Source organism: Drosophila yakuba, chromosome 3R (assembly GCF_016746365.2).
Source record: "Drosophila yakuba strain Tai18E2 chromosome 3R, Prin_Dyak_Tai18E2_2.1, whole genome shotgun sequence".
In the NCBI taxonomy this organism is placed as follows: Eukaryota; Metazoa; Arthropoda; class Insecta; order Diptera; family Drosophilidae; genus Drosophila; species Drosophila yakuba.
The window spans coordinates 24620334-24643059 of NC_052530.2; the positions used below are offsets into that span (position 1 = coordinate 24620334).

The window sequence follows — 22726 nt, forward strand, 5'->3', positions numbered from 1 at the left end:
AATATTCATAATTCAATGTTTAAACCGCAATTCATGCTCTGTTTTTTTGGCATCCCCTTACACTTTTCCACCGGTTTTAGTATGACTCTCGGTTTGGGTTTCGGCTTCTTTTTTCCCCTTTTTTTAAACATTTTTTTTTTGCTTGGCAGCCATTCACATTAATATCGCTCTGCAGCTGGTGGCGATGGTGCTGCTGTGCAGCTTACCTGGGGTAAACCTTAAAAACGCTTTTGCATTTTCATAAATGTTTGGCTTTTGCCTGGAAATACTCTCCTCCGCACTTCACTTCGCTGTTCGCCCCTTGACAGGCGAGTTGATCTGCATATTTCTGTTCAGCTCAGTTCAGTGCGGTTTTGTTTTCTGCGCGGCGGCCGACCGTTGACTGCTCTCCATCTACTTCCTGCAGGACATCCATCCTTTCATCCTTCGCTGCAATAAAATTGAAATTAATTTTTAGTGACTGCGGACGGTGGTCGTTGCTCCAGCATAGCGTGGTTTTTTCCAACACAGCCCCGCGCTATTGAATTGCAATTCTTCTTGACACCAAATATAAAATAAAGGGTTGTGCCTCCACCATTCATAACATGCCATCACTTGCACACTTGCACACTAGCACTCAATTATTTATTTAATAATTGTACATGATATTTAACCTCTTTGTCGTTTTTAGGCCACATGCCCTTGTCGTCGCATCGATTGGAATTAAAACGGACGTCGGCCAAAACAAATAGCCATCAGGTAATTGAATTTTCGTTAATTTATTTACTTTTTACTATCAATTATTACACGCGACCATTTTCGACATTCAAATTGGGGGGGACATAATGAAGCGTTCTGCACTTAATGTTCGCCGAATTAAAAGTGCATAGGCTTGGTGTTAATAATATACCACAAATATACAAGTATACATATGTGTTCATATCTAGATATGAATATATGTGCGCACATTTGTGTTTCTGACGTTTGTGACTGACAAATAGGAGGTCGGGAATATTAACATGCTGCCATATTAAGTGTCTGCAAATCCATCCGTGTGTGTTTATACAAAAGTGAATATTCATGTCAATGTCTGGTTTGTCATTGAGCCGATACCAAATGGATGCTGAGAGAAGAGAGCTGTCAGCTTACAAGGAAATACCATTTAATAAACTCATAAAATTCGATATGAAAACTGTGAAACTGTGAAGCTGTTTGGAGCCTTCTGCCCCAAAAACTAATTGAATGATGGACTATCGACGTAATCAAAATCAATATCGATGGCATTGATTCCATCCATCTATCGAATGGCCCTTGGCAATGGTTAACCTTACCCTACTTGTATATGTATATGGAAAGCTATTTTTTCGCAATTAGCTCAATTAGCCGACCACAAAACTTGGCCACAAGCCCTTCGACTTGGGCTTTGAAGTACTTAGTCCACTGACTTATAAATGGCATTTTGCTCGGCCAACGGCTCTTGGACACTTGCCATTATTCATGGGGTCAGGAAATTGAAATGTTATGTGGCCTCTAAAGTATGCCCCAAAAATACCCCAAAAACGTGCTGGCCAAAAGGCTTGGAGGACTGGCCCAAATAAATTGCCAAAAGTGTCGTTTATCTTGCAAAACTGGTTTAGCGACGTGGCCCCAAACATGCCCCTCGTCTTCACAGCTCTTAAGTGTAAAATGCTGAAATTTTCGGCTTTAATTAGGAGCAGCTGGTGGGTGAGCTGAACAGCTAACGCTAAAGTTTGGCCAAGTTTTTATCTCGTGTTTGCGCTTTTGACCAAAAAGGTCGTGAGCTTGGTTGATTGGCCAGTTGTTATTTCGCTGCTAATTGAAAACGTTTCCTTGAAAACCTAATTATGATTGCCGTTTAGCTTTTGATCTACTGTCAATTTCGCCATTGACTCTTCGTTTTCAATGCGTTTATAACGAACTTACCCAAAAAGGAAAAATCGATTGCAATCGATTTAAGCCAAATTGGAACAGGCAGCGGCTGTCGTTTGTCCGGCAATTAATAAAATCTATGCAAATATTTTACTCCTTTGTCCGAGACACTTGAACAACAATCGGGCAAACAATCAATCAATCAATCATACAATCAATCCATCGATCAAGTGGGAGCGGCGGCGGCAGCAGAAATGAAATTTGGTCAAACACAAACAAGCCAGAAAACGTTGCTAAAGTGCAATTAAGGTTGAAAACTCAAGAGACGCTTAGAGAACACAGCAATTGAAAGTGGAGTCCAATTACTCGACGATGGCAAAAAAGACTCCCGACAATGTAAACTTCAATTCGCAATTGTATGAAATGCGATCCGATGCTTTAGAATGGCACAAAAAAAAAGGGGAAAAAACTGTATGCATTCGGGTACATTGACTTCCATTGTGGATGGGGAAAAAGTGCGGATAAAAAGAGCGCAATGCTAATGAATTCAAAAGAATCGCACTCGGATCCCCCTGCTTATATGTATTTATGGAATCGCTCTGCTTAAGTGCCGCAATTATAATTCATGACAATCTCTTTAATTAGGAGCGCTGGATAAGTATAAATGTATAAATGTAGAAATGTTCATGGCGCAAGAAAACTAATGTCAAATGTCAGTTGCCATTTGTTCTGCTGCCCCTGGGGGAAAAACTATTTACCATCTTTCTCATTTATTTTCACCTTCCGTTAGCTGCTTTCCTTTTGGCCTCAGGTACTGCAAGAAACGACGGGTATATGCTTTTTGTTAAGTACTTAAAGGACCTAAATTAGAACATAAGATAAATACTCAGTAAATGCAGTACTCCAATTGTATCTTGTATCTGTTCTGTGCATATATTTACTATGAAATATTTAAACTGGGTATCCTGTAGTCTTATATAGCACTTCCTTCCGCTTTCCGATGCTCTTCTCACTCACCTTTGTTTAAATGTGTTTTACAGTTTTACAGTTTTACAGTTTTCCAGTTGATTTAGTACGCCGCAATGTTTTTATTAGTTGCGAAATATTTTCAGCTTGTGTTTTTTGCACTTTTCCATTGCCATTTCCATTTCTCTTCCGCTCTTCCTTTTCATTGGTCGCTTTGCTATTGTCGTTTGCGGTGCAATTAGTTGTTGTTTCTGTGGTTATTTATTTAATTTCTTATTTTGCCAGTATTTGTGGCAACCATTAATGCCGATTCCAGTTGGTTTGCTGCGTTTTTTGTTGCCATTTGCTGTTTGCACTAATTAAGCTTAGCATTTGACCATTAATCAAATTAGATTTGTGCGTTTTTCCCGCTCGCCTCCTGTTGCTCTCATAATTTTTGGGGTTCGTGGGACTCTGCCGAATGCCAGGATGTCTGAGGAGTTGTCTGAGTGGGATGGCAGACACTTAATTAAAAGATTACTTGTTAAAACTTTTTGGCAGAAAACTTAATGTGAGAACACAGCCGTCTGAGTGGCGGAGAGGGGCAGTTGCTACAGAGAGCGCAATGTTTGCTAAAGAACTTTAAATAAATAAAAGGAAATTGCAAAGCAAACACATTTGGGCACAAACACTCACGCAAGCATAGACTTTCACTCACAAACTCTCACACACTCGCTTTTGAACACTTTTGCACATTGTAGACAAAATGGCAAACGTTGAACTTTGATGATTTATAGCCGGAGCATGGGCTACATACAAATATAGTATGCCTTATATATATATATACATATGTACATATACATATGTAGCTATGCTCAACAGCATTCTTTGTAGCCACTCAAACTCCGACTTCGCACACAAACACTAAACTCTCAGTTAGCTACACTCTGCTACAGAGTTTCGCATTTAATTTACTACGTGTCACGCATACGCTTGCAACTTGACAAATACATGTAGTGGGTGGAGTGGAAGTGGAAAAGCTGTGGCGGAAAAATCTAGAAAAATCCCACTACATTCGCACAGCAGTCGTGGAGTTGTTGACTAGGTAGGATGCTCGATTACGACCAACTCTGCGGCTTTATTTGAAGTCTTTGATTATGTTTTGAGAGTGAGCCGCAAATTACGGTAAACACAAACAAGCCTTTGGTCTTCACTTCCGGTTCCTGCCCCACAACCACCCGCTTTTAATGCACTTCACAGGCACTCTGAAAGTTACTCCTGTAGGTTCTTTTGAATCCTTTTTTGGGGCCGTCTGGTTGGGGGGGCAAACAAAATTCCAAAGTTTAATTTAACGTTAATAATGTTATTTGTGAATTTTTATTTATTCTCTTGCTATGCATATATATATTTTTTAATACCGTCGTGTCGCATGTGTCATTATACCAAAGAGCACACATGCACATACACATACAGAGAAAATAAAGAAAAAAATTATGTGCACAGAGTTTTAGCTGGCTGCCAACTTTGAACTCAAAGCCACTCACACAGATTCATTTAATTATCAACTTTACTTTGTGCCACCCGTGTGTGTGTGCTCGCGTTTGAGTGTGTGGATTTAATTGGTTTTTGATAAAAGTCACCTAAGCATGTTAATTAATGTGGCTTTGACTTTGAATGCATTTAGCCCCGGAATGCAGGTGGCATGGGTATTAACTTCTGTTCAGCTCAAATTCGCCCATGTTCCTACTTTTTCGCCCCCCCCTGCCGCTCATCCTCTTGAGAATCCAGGACTTCTAATCGGATACGAGCAATGGCAAACAACGCGAAGTGTACAAATATTTTTTTATTTTCCCGTTCTCAAACGCAAACATACGGCAAAAAGTTTTTCCCCCGCTTTCTCACACCCCAAAAGTCGGGCTTGCTACTCAGCTCAACTTAAATAAATAAATTGTTTGGCTGCATCAAGGATACGTATACGCAGTGTGGCAGCATGTCAACACAATAAATGCGAATGAAAATTGCAGCAAAGTTTTGCTATTTTTGGCACATGATTCCCGACAGGAAGTGGCGGTCTGCGGGGATGGGAATGGGATGTGGGGTGTGGGGCATGTAATGCACAAAAAATAAGACCCCCGTGACCAAGTTGCACCACTGAAACAGCAACTGCAAAATAATTAAATTCCAACAAGCAAGTTATAGACCCAAGTCTTTTTGCCTGGTTCTTGTTGTGTCTTACGACTCTAATTTCATGCAAAATGCTCTGAGCCTCTCGCCCTTTTATCCAGGGGCGTACTTCTGATTTTTCAAAGGGGCTCACAAAATATCCTCTATTTAATAATTATTATATAGAATAGAGTTGAATATTGCCAAGAATATTATTAATAAGAAAGCAAAAGATTTTGCATGCGCAAAAGTTAAGAAGTTAATGTTAAGAGCGGTTGCATCTCCTTGTGGACTTAAATAACCCCTCTTTTGCACGCCACTGGAGGGCGTGTTCCTGAAGGCACTGAAAGTTATGCCCTCAACTTATTGCCGCTTTCCGCATTGCTTTTGTTTCGCCAGCGAGCCGTGTGTTTGTAGTTCGGTTGGGTTTCTTACGGCTTACGGCTTGTCAGTGGCTCAGTGGCTCACTGGAGCACTGCTGGGAATCATTTCGTTTGGTCCTGGTCCTTCTGCTCCTGCTGCTCCTGCTTCTGCTGCTGCAGTTTTCTTGCGCATGCCGGAAGGAAATGAGCAAAAATGACAAAGTTAACGGATGTGCACAAAACACAACGCACTAGGACTCACACACACACACACACACATACTCAGCTGCACTCCGCCCACCAATATATACCGTCCTTCCTATATTGTCCTTCTTCGTTCGTCCTTTCCTCCGACGCTTGTCCTGCTTTGGGCCTGCCCAATGCACTTGCACAGGATCAGGATATGTGTGCGGAAAGTACGACAATTTTACATGCATTTGATTTATGTTTCGCCAGCTCTCTGACTCTTGCAACTTTTGCCATGCCACACCGCCCTTGTCATTGGTCCAACTCCCCTGGTGAAAATGCCCCCTCCCATTTTCACTGCCAGCCCCACAAGTAAGCAAATCATAGCCTACATTTCCGCTGTTGTTTATTCGAGAACATTTCTCTTTCTCCTGCTGCTGAAGCTGCCGGCTCCTTTTTGGCCGCTTTGGGGAGTTCACTTCACTTCGCATCGCATCTCTATCTCCATCTCCATCTGGAGTCGAAAGTTTTTTGTCTTTGCAACATTTTTCCATAAATTTCACCGAAAAGGCGAAACGATGTCATGTTTGGCTAATATGCAATTGTCGCAACAAAGCTGGCAAAATTTATGCCACTCGAGAGAGTTGTCCGCCCATCCAGCAATTGACTTGCCATGCTATCGATCACATTTTCCTTTTAAGAAATTAGCCATTTTTTTTTTGCTCAATCAATGCTTAACCAAAGCTAGTTAGAAGAGGGCTGAGCACCTTTTGAAAAGCGAACAAATTGAATTATATTATATTAGCCGCCCACTTTTTTCCGCTTGTTTTGTGTTCGGTTTGCTTTCGTTTGTTTTTGTCCCCTTTTGTTGGTTCACGTTTTGAAAATTTCATTTATCAACGCTATTTCCATTGCTCGATCCCAGTTGGCGTTCCGAAACGAAACCCCAATGCTACCCGTACCTTCTAACCGGCGGCTGCCCCTCGGCCATCCCGTGTCAACAGGCAATTATTATAAAAGCCTGGAGTGGGTGGGTGGCTAGCCGGTTATGGGACTACTCTTGGGTACTTGGCCACTTGGGCACTTGGGTCCGAGTTCCATGGGTTTGGCTTAGGGTCCGGTTCGGTCAGGTACTACGCTAAATGCTTCGCCACTGAAAAATGTGGCTTTAAATTGCATGAAATCATCGCCACATTCCACAAGTAATGAAATTAGTGCAAACAAAGCAACAAATGCGTGGCGGGGCAACGACTCTGGCACTCAACAAGCGCTATCGAGGCCAATTAGATTAGCTGGGCCAAAACGAAATGAAAAACGCCACAAATAAACGGCGGAGCAACAGAAAATAAAATAATAAAATGTTGCTGCCAAGCGGTTGAACGGATACTGTGCTGTTGCGGTGTACCATTTCGTAAAGTCACGGGAAAATCCATTCCACAAATGGGTAACATGAATAAAGCATATACGGAGCAAGCAGTGTGCCCAAAGCGGCATGATATTGTAATCCAGATAAGTTGGTCACACTAACTGAATTGGGTTTTCTTAATAACTTGTACATTGCTGCTACGTCCTTTGCCATCTGCACCCAAATTCAAAGCACAATCGAAGAGAACGAAAACGTTTTCCGTTTTTCCTTTTCAATACAACCTTAGATGGCAAATTTGATTTTACTGTCAATGAGTTGAACAAAATTTCTGGTTACCATTATGAGCTTCCCCTTTCGTGTGGTGAACTTTGTGCTGCAGTTGCTAACGGCGGTGACTACTACAACTGACTACTTGCAGTGCAATGGGGTAACGTGGTAACATCTCTCTGCCTTTGTCCATCAGGTCCTGGAGGTTGTGGCCCTAGGTCTGCTCATCCGTATCCTATCCACGCACTGTGTCCTGGGCGAGGAGTACGGCATATCGGTGTGGATGTACACCTTCATCCTGCCCGCCGCCGCCTGTCAGAGCGTGGTGCTCGTCATATTCCGGCTGTGCTGCACCACCGTGGGCCTCGATCCAATTGTGCGTACACATACATTTTCTGGTTTGAGCTGGGGCTGGGGCTATTCTCGTTTTCGGGAGCGTTTTTGGGGCGATGATGAATGCTCAACGAGTGTGTTTTACAGGCGATGACGTTCAATTTCGCCAGCGGCATCCTGTGCCTAGGAAGCGCACTTACCCTCCTCGTTTCGATGTTCGAGCATTGCGGCAACGAATTCGCATTCATATTCTATATATCGAGCGCCTTTGGCGTAATTGCTGGGGTCCTGCATTTGCTGAATGCCTGCGTGTGCAACGTTTACATACCCCTCGGCGAATGGTATTTATTGATTAATAGCATGTCGGACTTGGCCGATTGGCCCAATACTTCTCAATACTTGTCCCGAATCCACACCCACAGGTCATATCTGAAACCCTCGAAGCGGGCAAGGAGAAAGGATTTAAAAAACCCTCGTCGCAGAAGCTAAAGTAATGTTCACTGGATGTTTGTGCATATCTTAAGTATTTCTTATATTGGTTATATTGCTACATTTGTATTTAGCTACTTACTGCTCATCGATTATTAAATTTATTGTTGCTTACTAAGAAAGGACTAAAGTTTAATGCACTCAATACTTATGGGAAATTGTAATAGCATGCGATTGTATTAATTGACAACTTGCTGTCAGTTGGCTTGAACTCAAGTCGACTTTTATTCCTCCTCAAGCGACTGCGACTGCCAGACAGTGAAAAGGAAAACAGTTTAGCCGTACAAACGCCGAATTTCCCCCAGACAAACCCAAAAAACCCACCGAAGTTCAACAGGACTCTTTGTGTCGATTGTTTGTTTGTTATTGTTATTTGTTATCGTTTCGCTGGGCGGGTCGGTCTTGGCCCTTTTCGTCTGGCCAGCGGTCATAATCAATGGCATTTGGCGACCTTTGCGTGTTAATGGCTTAAATGCTTAGGCCAGTGTCGACAGCATTCACAATGCCATGAGAAAACTGTTTGATTGGTATTCGGAATCGTAATGAGGGTCGTTGCTTTGGGCGACTTCCATTTGCTCAGCCAGAAATCAATAAATTGCCCTCAAAGCGCGCAAAGTCCTTTTGAGTAGTATCGATACTAGTTGCATTCGCATAATGAAGAGGATGTGTACATGAATGTGTATATATAGCAGGACTCACACTTCAATCAATGCGGTGTGACAAACATGGAATTTTATTCGCTATGCGCATATTCATAAGCATAAGAGATTTACGTGTTGCAATGGCAATCAAATGGAGAGACAGCCCCCTTTGCTGCCACCCCCCCTCTTTTGGCCAACTGACAATCACTAATACAAGCAATCAAAAGGACTGCCAGCAAATGAATAGCGAACGAACTGCAACTGCTGTCATGTAAATCTTTGAGATGAGAATGCTGTTGCCACTGCTGCTGCTGCTGATGATGATGATAGTGGAATATGGGTACGGTGTCACTCAATTGCCGGCATTGCTGCTGATGAATGCAAACTAGCTGACAACTTTACACCCAGAGCGCACAGATTCAGATTCACAATCTGATTCAGAGCTATATGTATAGAGTGTATCTTTAGAGTGACGTGGGATTGCCAGGGCTGCTCGTTTCATTTGATGACTTTGATGGGCCGGGAAAAGCGCATAAATGTTATAGCGATACAACCCACTACCCCCACCACCCAACACCACCCAACTTGCTTATCAATCCCACCCACCTGCATCCTCCCCCGTGAAGAGAATCACGTGAAATGCCAGCAAAAGATTTTACGGCGCAAGGACCATAATGAAGCCCATCGCATGCACAACCATTTGCCGCACTTAATTAAATACTTGCTCGCTTGATTAACTGCTGCGCTTCTCACCTGGCTGATTGGTGGCACTTGGTGGCTTAATTAGAGTGCCGTCGGATGTCATAAATGCCGAAGCAGCTCGATATCCAGTATCCAGTACTGCCAGCAAAGCAAAGCGCTTTTCTCTGCTAGATAAAATGTTTGCTAAAACAAATGACAATGGGTAGCGGGTATATACAAATGTAAAAATATTTGGCACTCCAAAGTGCTGCCAGACAAATACGACAAACGTTGAAGAGTCATTTACTACGAGTGCCGGAGCAATGCAGCAGCAACAAAAGCAGTAGTTTTACAAACAATAAAAACAAAAAAAAAAAACGAAAACGAAAACACTCTGTTGAAAAATGGCGGCAAATGCAGGCGGCTAACGAAAGCAAACGAAGGCAAACGCAGGCAGCATTACGTATACGCCGTGTGTGCCAGCGTCGTCCAAACAAAGAACTGCTGGATGATGAGCAGGCAATCGGAATGAAACCAAGCACTAGAAGTGACTAACAGAAGGAGTGATTCAGGGGGCAAAAGCCGGGAGATGGACTGACTGTCAGCTCAACTGGAGATGGAGATGGTGAGATGGTGATGGCGAGATGGTGATGGGGAGATGGCAATGGCGATGGCGATGCGGAATGAAAAAGGGAACCCAAAGCGGCACAGAATGGGGTTGACTTCTCGCTGGCGTTGACGACAATTGCACAATTCATAATAGCCAACATGACACCACACCAGTGCACACCCACCCACACTCGTTCGCATGTGTGTGTTAACCATACGGAGTGTGAGGGGGGGCTTCTCGTAGATCGCCATTAAATAGTGGAAACTGTTGCTTGTCGCACTGGGAAAATTGCTACTTTTTGTGTGGTAATTGTTTACATTTGTACAAAGAAGTAAGACAATAGAATGAGGAGCTCAACGCAAACTTCCATTAAATAAACTAATTCATTTGTAAACCAATCATTAAATCAAGCTTGCTAATTTTTACATTAAATGTAATTTTTCTATACTAATGAAGTGCCCTAGATAACGGCTAATTTCTTTAAGTGTAAGCCAGTGGAATTGCGCAATGTTCTCTTGCTTATTCTCTCACTGCACCGAACACTTTCACTAATGTGCGGGAGTAGAGTGCGTGTGCCTGCAGATTGCATATTGCATTCCTGGGCAAGCAGCACTTCCACTTCCACTGCAAGGGAGGGGCACCGCATCTTCACTGGACCAGGCCTAGGATATGGGGAACATGGCCAAGTGCTGTAAATGATTGCGGTAATAAGCATTATGCACAGACTGGCATGTCAGTCATTCAGTTGGTTAGTCGGTTGGACGGACAGGCAGACAGTCGGAAAAACAGACAGTCGGACATACAGTTTCTCCTTTCTCGTTTCTCGTCAGCGTCAAATTAGGTTGGACACTGAGCATTAGCCGGCTGCCTTTGGACCTTTGCTCTTTGCCCTTTTGCCCTTTCCCTTTCCCTTTTGCACAGTGACAGCAGCTCAACTATTTGCTTTGATGGCAGCTACTGCTCCTCCTGTTCCTACTGCTCCTGCTACGACTGGGTTTTGATTAAAATCGTAAATTGGTTTGGTCAGCGAAAGGTAAATAAATTGTGGTCGAGATTATCTTTGTTTGCCATCCTTTGAAGTGACCCACCAGTTAGCCAAGTCGTGAACAAGAAACAAGAAACGAAAAACCCCCGCCCAAAACAAAACAGAATCACATAAAACAGCCAGCCAAGTGTCTCTAATGTGTCCTTAAAGGGTTACGTCTCAAATAGGACTTTTACGATGATTGATATGGGGGTGTTATTTCTCATAAATGGAGCAATTGGCAGCCGGGAAATTATAATTAATAAAAGAGGCTGGCTGGCTCATTCCTTTTCCCTATTGTAATTGCTGGAAATTAGTTGAGTAAAGTTGAGCCACTACACAGAAATTGCTTGTGAGGAATGCTGACCAGTGAGTGGCACTGGGTCAGGTCCAAGGGCCAGCAAATAAAAAGGCAATAAAAAGATCGTAAAAGCGGCGTTAAAACCTCCGAGCAACAACTCGAATATTAGCTTAAATGCAATACACATTAAATTACTCGTAGCAACAATAAAAGCGAACGAATGAAACAGATTTTCTGCTAGTAAAACAATAAAAACGAGAAAGGAAGCTATGCTTGCCAAAACCGAAGCATATATACCCTTGCAGTTATTAAATGTATTAAAAAACGATTCCCAATTATGAAACTTCAAATTGCTGCGGGCTCTGGGCTGTGGATCAGCGAATCTGTGGCTCTGAAATGAAGGAAAACAACGATGAGAGGCTGGCAAGGATGAATGGTGCTTAAGTCAGGACTGGCTGGCAAGGATAGATGGTGTTTTAGTCAGGACACGAGCCCAAATCATTGGCGACTGGCTGCGAGAAATATGGGACATGGGTTGCCGCGCCACAAGGAGCAAGCACAAATTGAGCAAAGATGAGTTTTTAATTCGATTTCCCGTACTGACTTTGGAGAAGGGATGGACTTGGGACATGTTCTCAGTTCTTTTCAATATAGCCCAAAAATGTCAAAGCAAATTTAAAAGCGACGAAATAGTCAACGGCCAACGGCTCTGAAATATGAGCGCCAATATACAAAAATACAAATATACGAAAATTGTATTTGGTAGACAGACAAGTGGCATCATAAACATATCGCCTCGGCCTTATTTTGAATTCTTGGGCACCGTCCATGACCGAGGGTGAAATTCAATTTGATAAAAGGGAAAACAGGACGGAAAAAGGACACTGACATACATACAAACTCGTGTACAGTGGACTCTCGTCCTTTTTTTGGCACCGTCTTCGTGTCTTCTTGCTGTCCCGCGAATAAAGTGAATTTTAAGTTTTTCCTCACTTTCGTCCTGGCAAAGTCTATGGTTATGGTTACGTCGCCGTTTACGGCTACGGTTTTTTGTATCGTGTTCGTGTTTGTGTTCTGCTGTGTTATTTTGCGTAAAAGTTTAGTTAACAACATTTTTTGGGGCTCTGCAAGTGAACCTGGTGGAGTGGTCGGCCACACAATGACGTTAATATTGTTCGTGATGAAGCCTGAAATGGAGACACAACGCACCAACCGTCTTGATGATGATGGCCAACTTGATGGAGATGAGACGTGCTCCATGGACAGACTGAAACAAAATATGGCAAACTCTTAATTAAATTTCAGTTCATTTATAATAAGCGTTTGAGCTGGCAGCAGGCTGACAGGCAGGCCCTTGCCACAAAACTGCCAAAAATCTGGGCAATGTACTGTGAAAAAAATGTGCTGCGCTTTAAAACAACATAATAAACTTATGCGGTTATAATTTACATAATTCTAATGCTTCCATCTATGATTATCCATTTTTTTTGATTTTACCAATGCTTGATTTTAGTTTATAATACTAACCTATAATGAAAGTATACCTCATTTTTATTTCGAGTGTGCTCAATAAGAAAGGTCTGTCAATACATTTTCTTTAATAGGTCCACACATGGTGGGATTTTCCATGGGGTGATGAGGTTGATTGCAGCCGATAAACTTTGTAATTGTTTCATTTCCTGGATTTAAATTGCAAATATGAGTTTTGTGTCTTTGGCGGCCGGCGGCATACTAAATTATGCCAAATGGCGAACACGCGTTCCGGGTGTCGCCTCCCCGAAGGACCGACTTCATTACGGGTCCCCGCAAAAGGGTGCGTATGCAAGGTGGTGGCACAGAGGGGGCAGGGGGGCAAGGAGGTAAATCCTGGGGCCCAACCCAAGAACACGGCGTCGCACAGTAGATTTAACCTAATTAAGAATGTTCAACAGGACACAATGCTTCGAATACAAATGAAATGGCAGGAATGGGGTGGGCAGGGTGTTGGGCGTTTTTTGAGGGGGGTGATTTTCCGGGAGGTCCTTCGCCCATCGTTGTGTAGGCGGATGGGCTGATGGGCGTGGGGCTGTGTAGGATCTAAGCACCAGACAGGCTGCGCAAAATGAATGAGCTGCCGAGCAAATCTGCTGTCGTGTTTTCGCTTTCAGTGAAAGGTTGGCTGCAGGGTTACAGAGCTTTGTTGCTTGTGCTTTGCTTTCGCTATGCTTTTGCTATGCTTTTTTCGTAGCTGCTGGCAAGACGAATGTTAATTCTATTTAAGCATATACACACACACACACAGGCACACCCATTTTTGTTGAAGACAAGCTGCTGCTACCGCCTTTGGCATTCAAAGTCACTGAGATTGTCAGCGTTTTCATTTTAATTCAAACAAATGTTACTAATGTTGTCCTTGTTGTTGTTGCCGCTTTCCCAGCTCGCTTGTTGAATATTTTATCGTTTGACTTGACGCCTTGGCAACATTTGGCTCCATCATTTCAAACCCGTCGACGAAAATCCTTTCTCGTCACTCGCTAATGGGCTTACGGTTCTGATGGCAGCGGATGGCGGACTCTAGATTTCGAGTCCTGAATCCTGGCATCCAGAAACTCACCCGCTTGCAATTTGCATATTTGGCCATATTTTGATGGCTTGATTAAAATCCAGTTTGCGAGAAATATGGTTGCTCTATCTGCGATATCTGCGGCACTGTCGATCCATCGATGGTTTAAAAATATTTATGCATCTGCAAAATGGTCTGAATTAAAAGTGTGAAAACAATAATACCGATGGGTCAACACAACAACGTGCAACAACTGCCTGCGAAAATATTATCTCCACCGCTATTTGTATTATTTGTATTTCCTCTGCTACTGCGGTGCGTGATGATTTTTTATGTTTTGATATACCTTAACCCCCCTCTGTTTTATTTATTTTCCTCCCTCTTTTTTGGCGTATTTCATACACCTGGATCGTGGGAAACTTTTGCACAGGTACAGCGACAATTCTGGATTTTTTTTTTTGGGTTTACTTTCTGTTTTGCGTGCTGTTATCCTCGCCAGCTTTTTCCAGCATTTGCTTAAACAGCGCCAGCAATTTGCACACTATTGCCATTGTCCTGGCTGTCCAGCAAAGGATATCTTTCATCTTTGGCATGAATTTAAATTGCTTTATGAGTGCAAATTGTGTTCGGCTAGTGGGCGAATGGAGACTATGAAAATTATGCAGATCAGGGAAAAGTGAAAAGGCGACAGCCTTGGGAGAAAATTAACTTTGCTCGAGTATCGAGGGGTCAGCTAATGAATAAGTGGTGTAAATTCAACAGTCTATCCAGAGTCTTCTTAAAAAGATTTCCTATATTTTATATTACATTTTTAGGCTTTAAAAACTGCCAAGTGTTGTTTCCCGAAATATGAAAGCCCATATTTATCCCGCATTCTGTGAAATCCTTTGCCCCCCGCCACGGAATTCACTCCCTTATCGGCAGGCATACATTGCCACTTTTGGAGAGGGGCAAACTTCGATTGAATGAAATCCAATTAGCTTTTTCTGTGCTTATCAAGGCGTTTACAGTAGCTCCGGGCAACAATGACCGTGGCAGTTGTAGTAGTCCTCGAAATACTATCCGCCTCTTGATCTTTCCGCCGTTTTTCTCGGACACGTGATGAACCGGGTTGAGCAGGAAAAACAAGCATACGCACTGTGAACAAGTCTGTTGGCGCGCACAAAAAGAGAGAAACAATCGACAAAAAAGCGAATAAATGTTTCGCCATCATTCTCGGCTTTCAGACAACTGAACATGCGGCACTCCATGGCCCATCTATATGTGTGTGAGTGTTGTCTGCGACTGTCAGTGTCATCGCAACTTCCCAGTAACTGTTACTGCAACCAACTGTGGCCAACGGACACACACACACACTCGCACACTCGTACACTCATACCAGGATAGTGCCGCTTCCGGCTGGATATCTCTTCACGCTTCGTTTATTTAGTTTTGGGCGCCATTTTTCTGCTTCATTTTTTCGCACTGCGTGTACCTATTATTGTGAAATTTTCAGCATTTCAACTTTTTATTTGCTTTGGCTTTTTTTTTGCCGCCAACAACATTAGCAAGTCAAACAAATTTTGTTTGCCAAGCAGAGGCAGCTGGCTGGTTAACAAAAACGGCAGCAACCAAAAAAAAAAAAAAAAGCAGCGAAATAATTTGAAGCAAATTTTAATTAATGCCGGCAGCAGTGCCGGCGGATACAGACATACCAACCGAGTTAACCGCATAGCGAATTTTGGCGGAAGGACGAGGATGGGAACAAGGACATCGTCAGCAGTCAGCCGACAGCCGCCAGACCGCAGCACCGTGTAAATCCCTTTATCAAATTAATGAGCTCATTAAAATTCGTTTAGCAATTACAGTTGTAACAATTTCCGGTCCCTGCCGCCCTCCCAAAAAATCGTGGCCAACTTCAATATGCTTGGTGGTGACCGAAATGGGAGCTGGAAATATGCTGAATCGCACAGGTGGCGACTTCAGGACGCCAGGACGACAGGCCTTCAGTATTCCACTCCAGGCAGGACCTGCACGTGCGCAGTCTTTTATTTTGTATATATTTTTTTTTTGTTTTTGGGGGAAGAACCTGTTCGGCCTATATTATATCCATAAAAAATCATAATAAACTCTGAAGTGAAATTTTTCGCTGCCAAGATTGTTATATACTTCAACGAGGAGTTTGTGCGTTAATAGGAATATCGTGTGGCTGGGAAATAAAAGGGCATAAAAATGCTTTAAAAGTAATAATAATTGCGTTTAGCCTTGTTTCGGCCACCATCTCAGACCAGCTTCTCTGCTGCTAGGTGAAATTTCCAGCTGCTCAATCGCGGGTGAAACAATAAAAACGAAATAGCAATGTAATAATTTATGATGCCATCATTAAAAGCAACAAACGGTGAGCTGCCGAGCTGCGGAGCTGCAAAACTTTTGCCATTCGAAAGTATTAGAAGCTGTTGCCAATGGCTGGGTTTTCACTGGGTTTCCTTTTTGGGCATTTTGTGGAGTCTTGGGACTTGGACTTTTTGGGATGGCGGAGGAGTTCGTCTTCGACAGCATTTTGGGCAACGCTCCACTGCCTTTTACTTCGACTGCAATGTAATAAAAATGTTATTATTTCCTCTTATTTATTATGCTTTTTACGGAATTTATGACGTGCGCATGTTTTGATTCATTTTGCAAAAACTGCTTGTAATTTTCATAAAATGTTTGGTCTCGTGTATTGGACCAATGCTAATCTGCTGACGGGATGATGAAAAAAGAATACTCAACGCCCATCCATACGGGGAATGATTAATTGGATTTTATGGCAAATGCACATAAACCATAACTGACAAATTTCATTTTTATTTGGCATCCGGCTTGGATACAAAAGTGCTACACGCAGTCGATGTCCTTGTCTTTGTGCGTCTTTCCCTTCTCTGTGTGTGTGTGTGTGTGCGTTTGTGTGTAGGGTCCTTTTCATTTTCATTGTTCCTTTGTTACTCGGGGCTATTGATTTTTCATCCCTTTTTGCCGCGGTTGGTCCTGCTGCTCACTGCCTTTTGTATTATTTTGCCATTTATTGTACATTATGCAGGCGACTAATATTGACATTATCTGTTCAACGGAGTCCTGTTCCTTTTGTCGCTCTGTCACTTGAATCAAAGGCGTAAATCCGTTTTTTATCGTCCTCCGGCTCCTGTGATTTCCATGCCCTTGAAAGGAATACTACGAGCTAAGGCAAACGAGTTCAGAGCCGTGTATATTACTGCTCTCTATGTCCATTTAAATGAGCTGTCTGCAAGGGTATTTAATCTTAAACTTTGCCCAAGTTTCCATGCTGGCAATTTTCTATAATATGCCTTGCTTTCGCAATCAATAAATTCTGCAAATAGTTGAAGCCCTTTTTGGTACAAAAAATATATATAGAAAGGAGCGTTGAGCCTTGCTCCTTAACGGCAGTCAACCAGCCATTGGGCAGAGAGAATGTTGATTGTTTCCTGCCTCGGGACAGGAGATCCTGGCTCGCTTACTCACTTACTCAACACCCAGCATTCCGTTTCCATTTCCCTGCGCCCTCACCCAGATCCACCCAGATCCTATGGGCCAGCAATTTATGATATTTATTTGATGCCCTGACATATGGCCAGCGTTTTGTATGCTCATCTATTCAGCAATTCCCTGGCTGTTGACCCCGCCCATTTGCCCATTTGCCCATGTGCCCACTGTTTGGCCCACTGTGGGTCATACATCAACTGTCTGCTGGGTGCGTAGATTGCACTCGGACCTGTTGTGTGTGTGTGTGTGTTTACGTCGGTGTATGTGTTGATGTCACCAACACCGGCAGATAGAGCAGGAGCGGCAAAAAATTGCATTATTTGTTTTTCCACGTTGTTAGGTATACATGGGACACTCTGTGTGCTGCTTTTGTCTGGGGCGCTGACACCGCATGACTATGCATTTCATTTCATATGACGATGCTGCTCCAGAGCAGCTCGGCCACGCCTCCTTTTCGCACAGCCACAATGATGAATTATTGTGCCAAAGGTGACTTTCATTATTCCCTTTGCATTTTTCATATCGCACACAGCAGCAGCGCTGCTGCTGTTGCGTATCTATGCAGAAAATTAAATTCCAGATATCCTGATATCCTGAAGTCCCTTGGCGGTAATACGCCCTGTCATCCCGTACAGCAATTTAGGTCTGCAAATTGATTGTATGGATTTAATATTAAGGATTAGACATCAACGCACAGCTGAGCAGCAAATGGCAATCCATGGCACTCCATTGGGGTCATGCATCACTCGATTGGATGTGTGGTGGTGGTGTTGGTGGTGCTGGTGGGCGGAGGCAGGTGGGGGGCGTGGCCTGGCGTGTTTTGGCAAATAAATGAAATTGTGCTTTTCGTCTATACATACATATATCACAGCAATGGAGCGTGGTGCAGCCCAACAAAAATGTATGTTTCTCTCTCAATTTCAAGTTGATGAGCATAAATTGCATTTTGTGCCATATTCCATTTCCATTTTTGTTGAAAAATTGAAAAGCAGGGCTCGAAAAGCCACCTAGGCCATGTTTTTTTATTGCCATTGCATGGGTTTATTTTTATAGTTTATTCCTGGTTTACTTTTGTTGATATTTTTGTTTTCACATTTGCTCCTTGCACCGAGCATAGCCGCAGAAAGGCAATTTTCTCTGGCTCTCCAGCAGGAGGTTGCAACATTTATGGCAAAGACATAGACTCACATGGACCCAGTCAAACCGCTTAGATGCTGGGGGGAAAATTGAATTTTTAAAAATTGTCCTGGCAGCAGACTAAGGCAAGGCGGAAATATGAAAGCTTCCAGTCAAACCGGATACCACGGACTAGCTGAAACGCTTTGCTGCACTGAATCCAAGAAGGAAGAAACACACATGTTGCTGGCTGCTCCATCATCCGCTAAAAATCGATCCAGTTGCCAGGACCTTCCTCCCTTCTCCTCTCTCCCACTTCGACCATTTCATTTTTAGTTTGTTGTCTGCGCTGTTTCGCAGTTTATTTGGTTTGCACATCCCAATCTTGCCAGGCATATCCACACACATATATCCACATTCGTTTCTAGTTTTCAGTTGGATTTTTTTTTTAATTCGTTGTCAGAAATATGGGTCCATTGTCTGTTGCCGCTGCATTAGACTTCGCCTCTAATATTCGCAGCAATTTGTTAACCAAGTTCCCTCTCATTTCCAATTTTCCATTTTCCCTTTGCCATCTAAATATATATATTGTGTGTGTGTGTTTTTTTTCTGGATTTTCCCCGTTGTGTTTTGCACTTTTTCAATTTATTCTCATGCTGCACGCTCGCTTTTGTTGCATATTTCATTTGCCGCCTTTTAGTTATAGCCATTGTTGTGCTCTATGTAAAATATTCAACATATTTCGCAAGTTGATTTTGTTTTTATATCCTTTCGAGCAGCGACGTCGGCAGAAACAATAAAATGAGTGATAATAAAAAATGAATTGCACATGCGGGGTTAGGAAAAGTTAGGATGGGCGATGGTAGTTTAGTTGTGGGCGTGTTTTTTGGGCGGGATAAACAACTCGAACTGTTGAAACAATACTTTTTGGACGCTGTCAAAACATCCTGCTGTTACAGTAAATATTATTGATTCTTAAGCTCTGATCGTTTTAACTAAAAAGTATAAGGTGCTAATTTTGTTTATTTAGAGAGAAAAGTTCAAAAACTTAAAGTAGGCGTTTAGTAAAATATTTGCCATTGCTCAGAATATCCATTTACAAAGCAAAATAAATCCCCTAGCCTAAATTTTCATCACATCATAGTTTGCAAACATTATTTGCATATTCCCATGTTAATACTTCACCCCATTGCAGCACAATGCCTCGAGGACACAGTGAAAAATTGAGTGTAACTCATCTGGCCAGGGCAATCCTGCTTTGTCAAACCTGCTATGGCAGCCCTTACTCAATTATGCTTCAAGTTCCGTTTCATTAAATACGCTTTTGTGCACTCCAGCCCCAAAACAAAGTGCTAGCACACACATGCAAAGGCTTTGTAAAAGTTGGCCAACACAACAAGTCAGCAGCTGCTGCCGGCTAACTACCAAACATTCGAGCCTATGCCTGGTCCACACAAACACACACACTCAGCGCCAAGTCCTTAAACCGTCTTTAACCCTATACACACAAACACACTCACACTTACGCTCACACGCAGGCTCACAAACACACGAGCACATGCATTTAAAATGCAAACGGGCGTAAAATTTTAATTGAGCCTTATACACTTTGCCCTCATAAGTATGCAATGGTTTATTTTTTGTTTGTTTCTGCTGCCGCCTATGTGTGTGCCTCTCTATTTATGTGTGTGTGTGTGTGTGTGTGTGGGTGTGTGTGGGCACTTAATGCGACTGCAACCTTGAAACGGGCTACAACCACTGCACATATGTATGCATTCTGACCCAATAGAAACCAATTTGCGAGAACAACAAGAACAATGGTAGCAACAGCCAAAAGGACATCAATCAGTGGCCAAGGGAAGGCGCACAAGGACCTGCTTTTGCAGCGTACCAACCTACAGTTGTGGTCAGCTTAAAAGCTCAATTGAAAATTTAAAAGTTTTACATTGTTTTTTGAGTATTTTAAGCGGGTCGCTACTGAGATAGAAATGAGTAAATATCATGATATTGATATGAACAAATAATATATGCAAGCATTCATGCTTTCGATTTGAAATATCAATTCGATAATAAATTTGTACTTTTTATTAAAACTCAATAACAATATAAATCTATTTGCAATTGATAATCTAATCTGCTGTTTGCAACTGTTCATATATGCATTTAGAGTAGTATGCAAAACTGTTATGCCATTGTGGCAGCTGGCATTGCAACGCCATTGTTTTTATCGTCGCTGTCGTCAGAGTTGCACCCACAACCGGAAAAAAGTGCACATCAATTATTTATATTGCATATTGCGCTTCGATTAGACTACATTCAATTGACATATTCAGGGCCGACCACCGATCCTTCGATGCACGAAGGGCCAAGTGGGCCAAGAACGCGGACAAGGACCCGTGCAATTGGGCTCTAATGAAAGACCCTGTGCCAGCCATCAGTTACCACACTTTCCCTTTTGTTCCGGACTCGCACTTGAAGTGAGCTTGTTATTGCTTTCAGCAAATATTTGTGGCAGGTGCTGGTGGTGCTGGTGGTGGTGTTGGTGGTGCTGGTGGTAATGGTTCAAGTGGTTTGGTTGGGGCTTTCGCTGGGCGACAAAGAAGAAGAGTTCTCAGACCCTCTGCGTCATATGTCTTTCAGCATAAATGTCATTTCGATACTTTGCACAAAGGATTCTCGTTTGGATGCTTTTGTCGCATTTTTTATTTGCCATTGCCACCCTCTCCTCTATTTGCCTGGCTATGTGTGCTGGTATGTGTATTTGTGCTATGTGTATGTGTGCTATGTGTGCTGGCATGTGGGTTGTGTGTGTGGGTGTGGGTACGTGGGTGTCCTTGTCAGGTTCACGCATGAATTGCTACTTGCTGGCCAGGATTTCGCTGCATTGCAGGATGCGTAAATTGAATTTTGTGGTAAAGTGCAAATTGGCTAGTGCTTTGCACAAAGTCAACGATCGTGCTTTAGTGGGCAAAAGTTGATGCAGAATTTTTCGCAATTACAGGCAGTGTGAAATTTAAGACGCTCCTTGTCTGCAGCGTTGCATTCAATTTGGCGGCGTATTAAGTTTTCAAGCTGCAGCTTGAAACTTGATAAATAAATTACTTGGCAGTCCGACAGTCCAACAGTCCGGCCTTACACTTTGCACATTTTCCAGAATTATTGCAGTCAATTGACGCGCTCCGCTTGCAGAGACTCCAGACACTTGCATTCGCTGCGATTTGCAGTTTTCCCTCTGTTCATTGGGTCTGCTTTTTTATGCTTCCCCATCGTCTGCCTGTATTTTCAACTCCTCTTCTCTCTGCTATTTCCCCTTTTGCAATTGCAAGAAAATATTTTCATTTCTTAGCAGCTCTGGCTGCTGCTGCTGAGCTCTGTCCGTAGACTACAGGTCGATGCGTCACAGCGTGTGCCGTGACTGGCCCCGGACTGGTTCGTCCTGGACTGGCGGACTGTGGAGCGGAGCCATCACTTGGCCGTACTTTATTGGCCTGGCAAAAGTTTTGCGCCGTCACTTGAGTCGTGGAGTCTGAGACGATTTAAGTTGCTGCCGCCGTTGCCGTGCTCAACTGCAGCTGCAGTTGTGTGAGCTAGTGCTCCTAAGGTACAGCTCCAGTGCTGCTGGATGAGCTCAGCCAGCTGGCTGACTTTGAGTGACGGGAGCGGCTAATGCTAATGCGCCGTCTGAAGACTGAAGACTGAAGTCTGAAGTCAAATGACGGGGCCAATGGTCTGGCGCAATAGTTGCGCCATTGATTTAACTAAAAGAAAATTGATTTAATGCCATAATTCAGTGTCCGACCCGGCTAGAATGTGCCAACTGACTTTCAATCAAATTGACGCATAATTCCTGATGGATTTAATCGTAATTGATGATGGATTGGGGCTCTCAAGCGGTACAGCGTTGCGTATGCGTAACGTAGCACTTTTGGCCGTCGTTCCAGTCGTACCTAATACCATGTAATTTATATTCGCTAAGCTTAATCAAACGATCAGCGCTGTTCCACCTGGACCAGCTGATACAACTGGCAATGGTCTTTTCATTAAGTTGGCTCACATAAATCAATGTCAGGTGACGGGAACGGGAACGGGGAAGGAGATTTAGGTTTTGGAAAAGAGATGCAGATAATGGAAGCCAAAGGAGCGCTGAATATCCCGCTGATATCGCACTGTGGTCTACATCAAAGCCTTGGCTTGGTCCGAGTATTTTTAATTTTAATCAAATGCATGACACAAACCCCACCCCTGTTCTTCACCCATTCCAATGCCCACTGCAAATGTCTGGCTGCCTTTTATTTGACTTGGCCATTTCAAT

The 22726-nt window shown here is 43.0% G+C and overlaps 2 protein-coding genes across 4 annotated transcripts in view; both read left to right on the forward strand.

Moving 5' to 3' along the window:
* The window catches only part of LOC6538227 (leucine-rich repeats and immunoglobulin-like domains protein 1), a 127334-nt gene that overhangs the window by 20319 nt on the left and 84289 nt on the right, over nucleotides 1-22726 (forward strand). For all 3 annotated transcript variants that reach the window (XM_015193219.2, XM_015193220.2, XM_039375142.1), the window contains exon 2: nucleotides 671-738. The gene's annotated coding sequence lies outside the window, so the exon portion shown is untranslated. The remainder of the gene's footprint in view (nucleotides 1-670; nucleotides 739-22726) is intronic.
* On the forward strand, nucleotides 7163-8102 carry LOC6538218. The gene is made up of 4 exons (XM_002098709.3): nucleotides 7163-7282; nucleotides 7355-7534; nucleotides 7639-7832; nucleotides 7914-8102. Exons 1-4 carry the CDS (start codon nucleotides 7232-7234, stop codon nucleotides 7978-7980), a joined length of 492 nt encoding a protein of 163 aa, XP_002098745.2. The 5' UTR covers nucleotides 7163-7231; the 3' UTR covers nucleotides 7981-8102.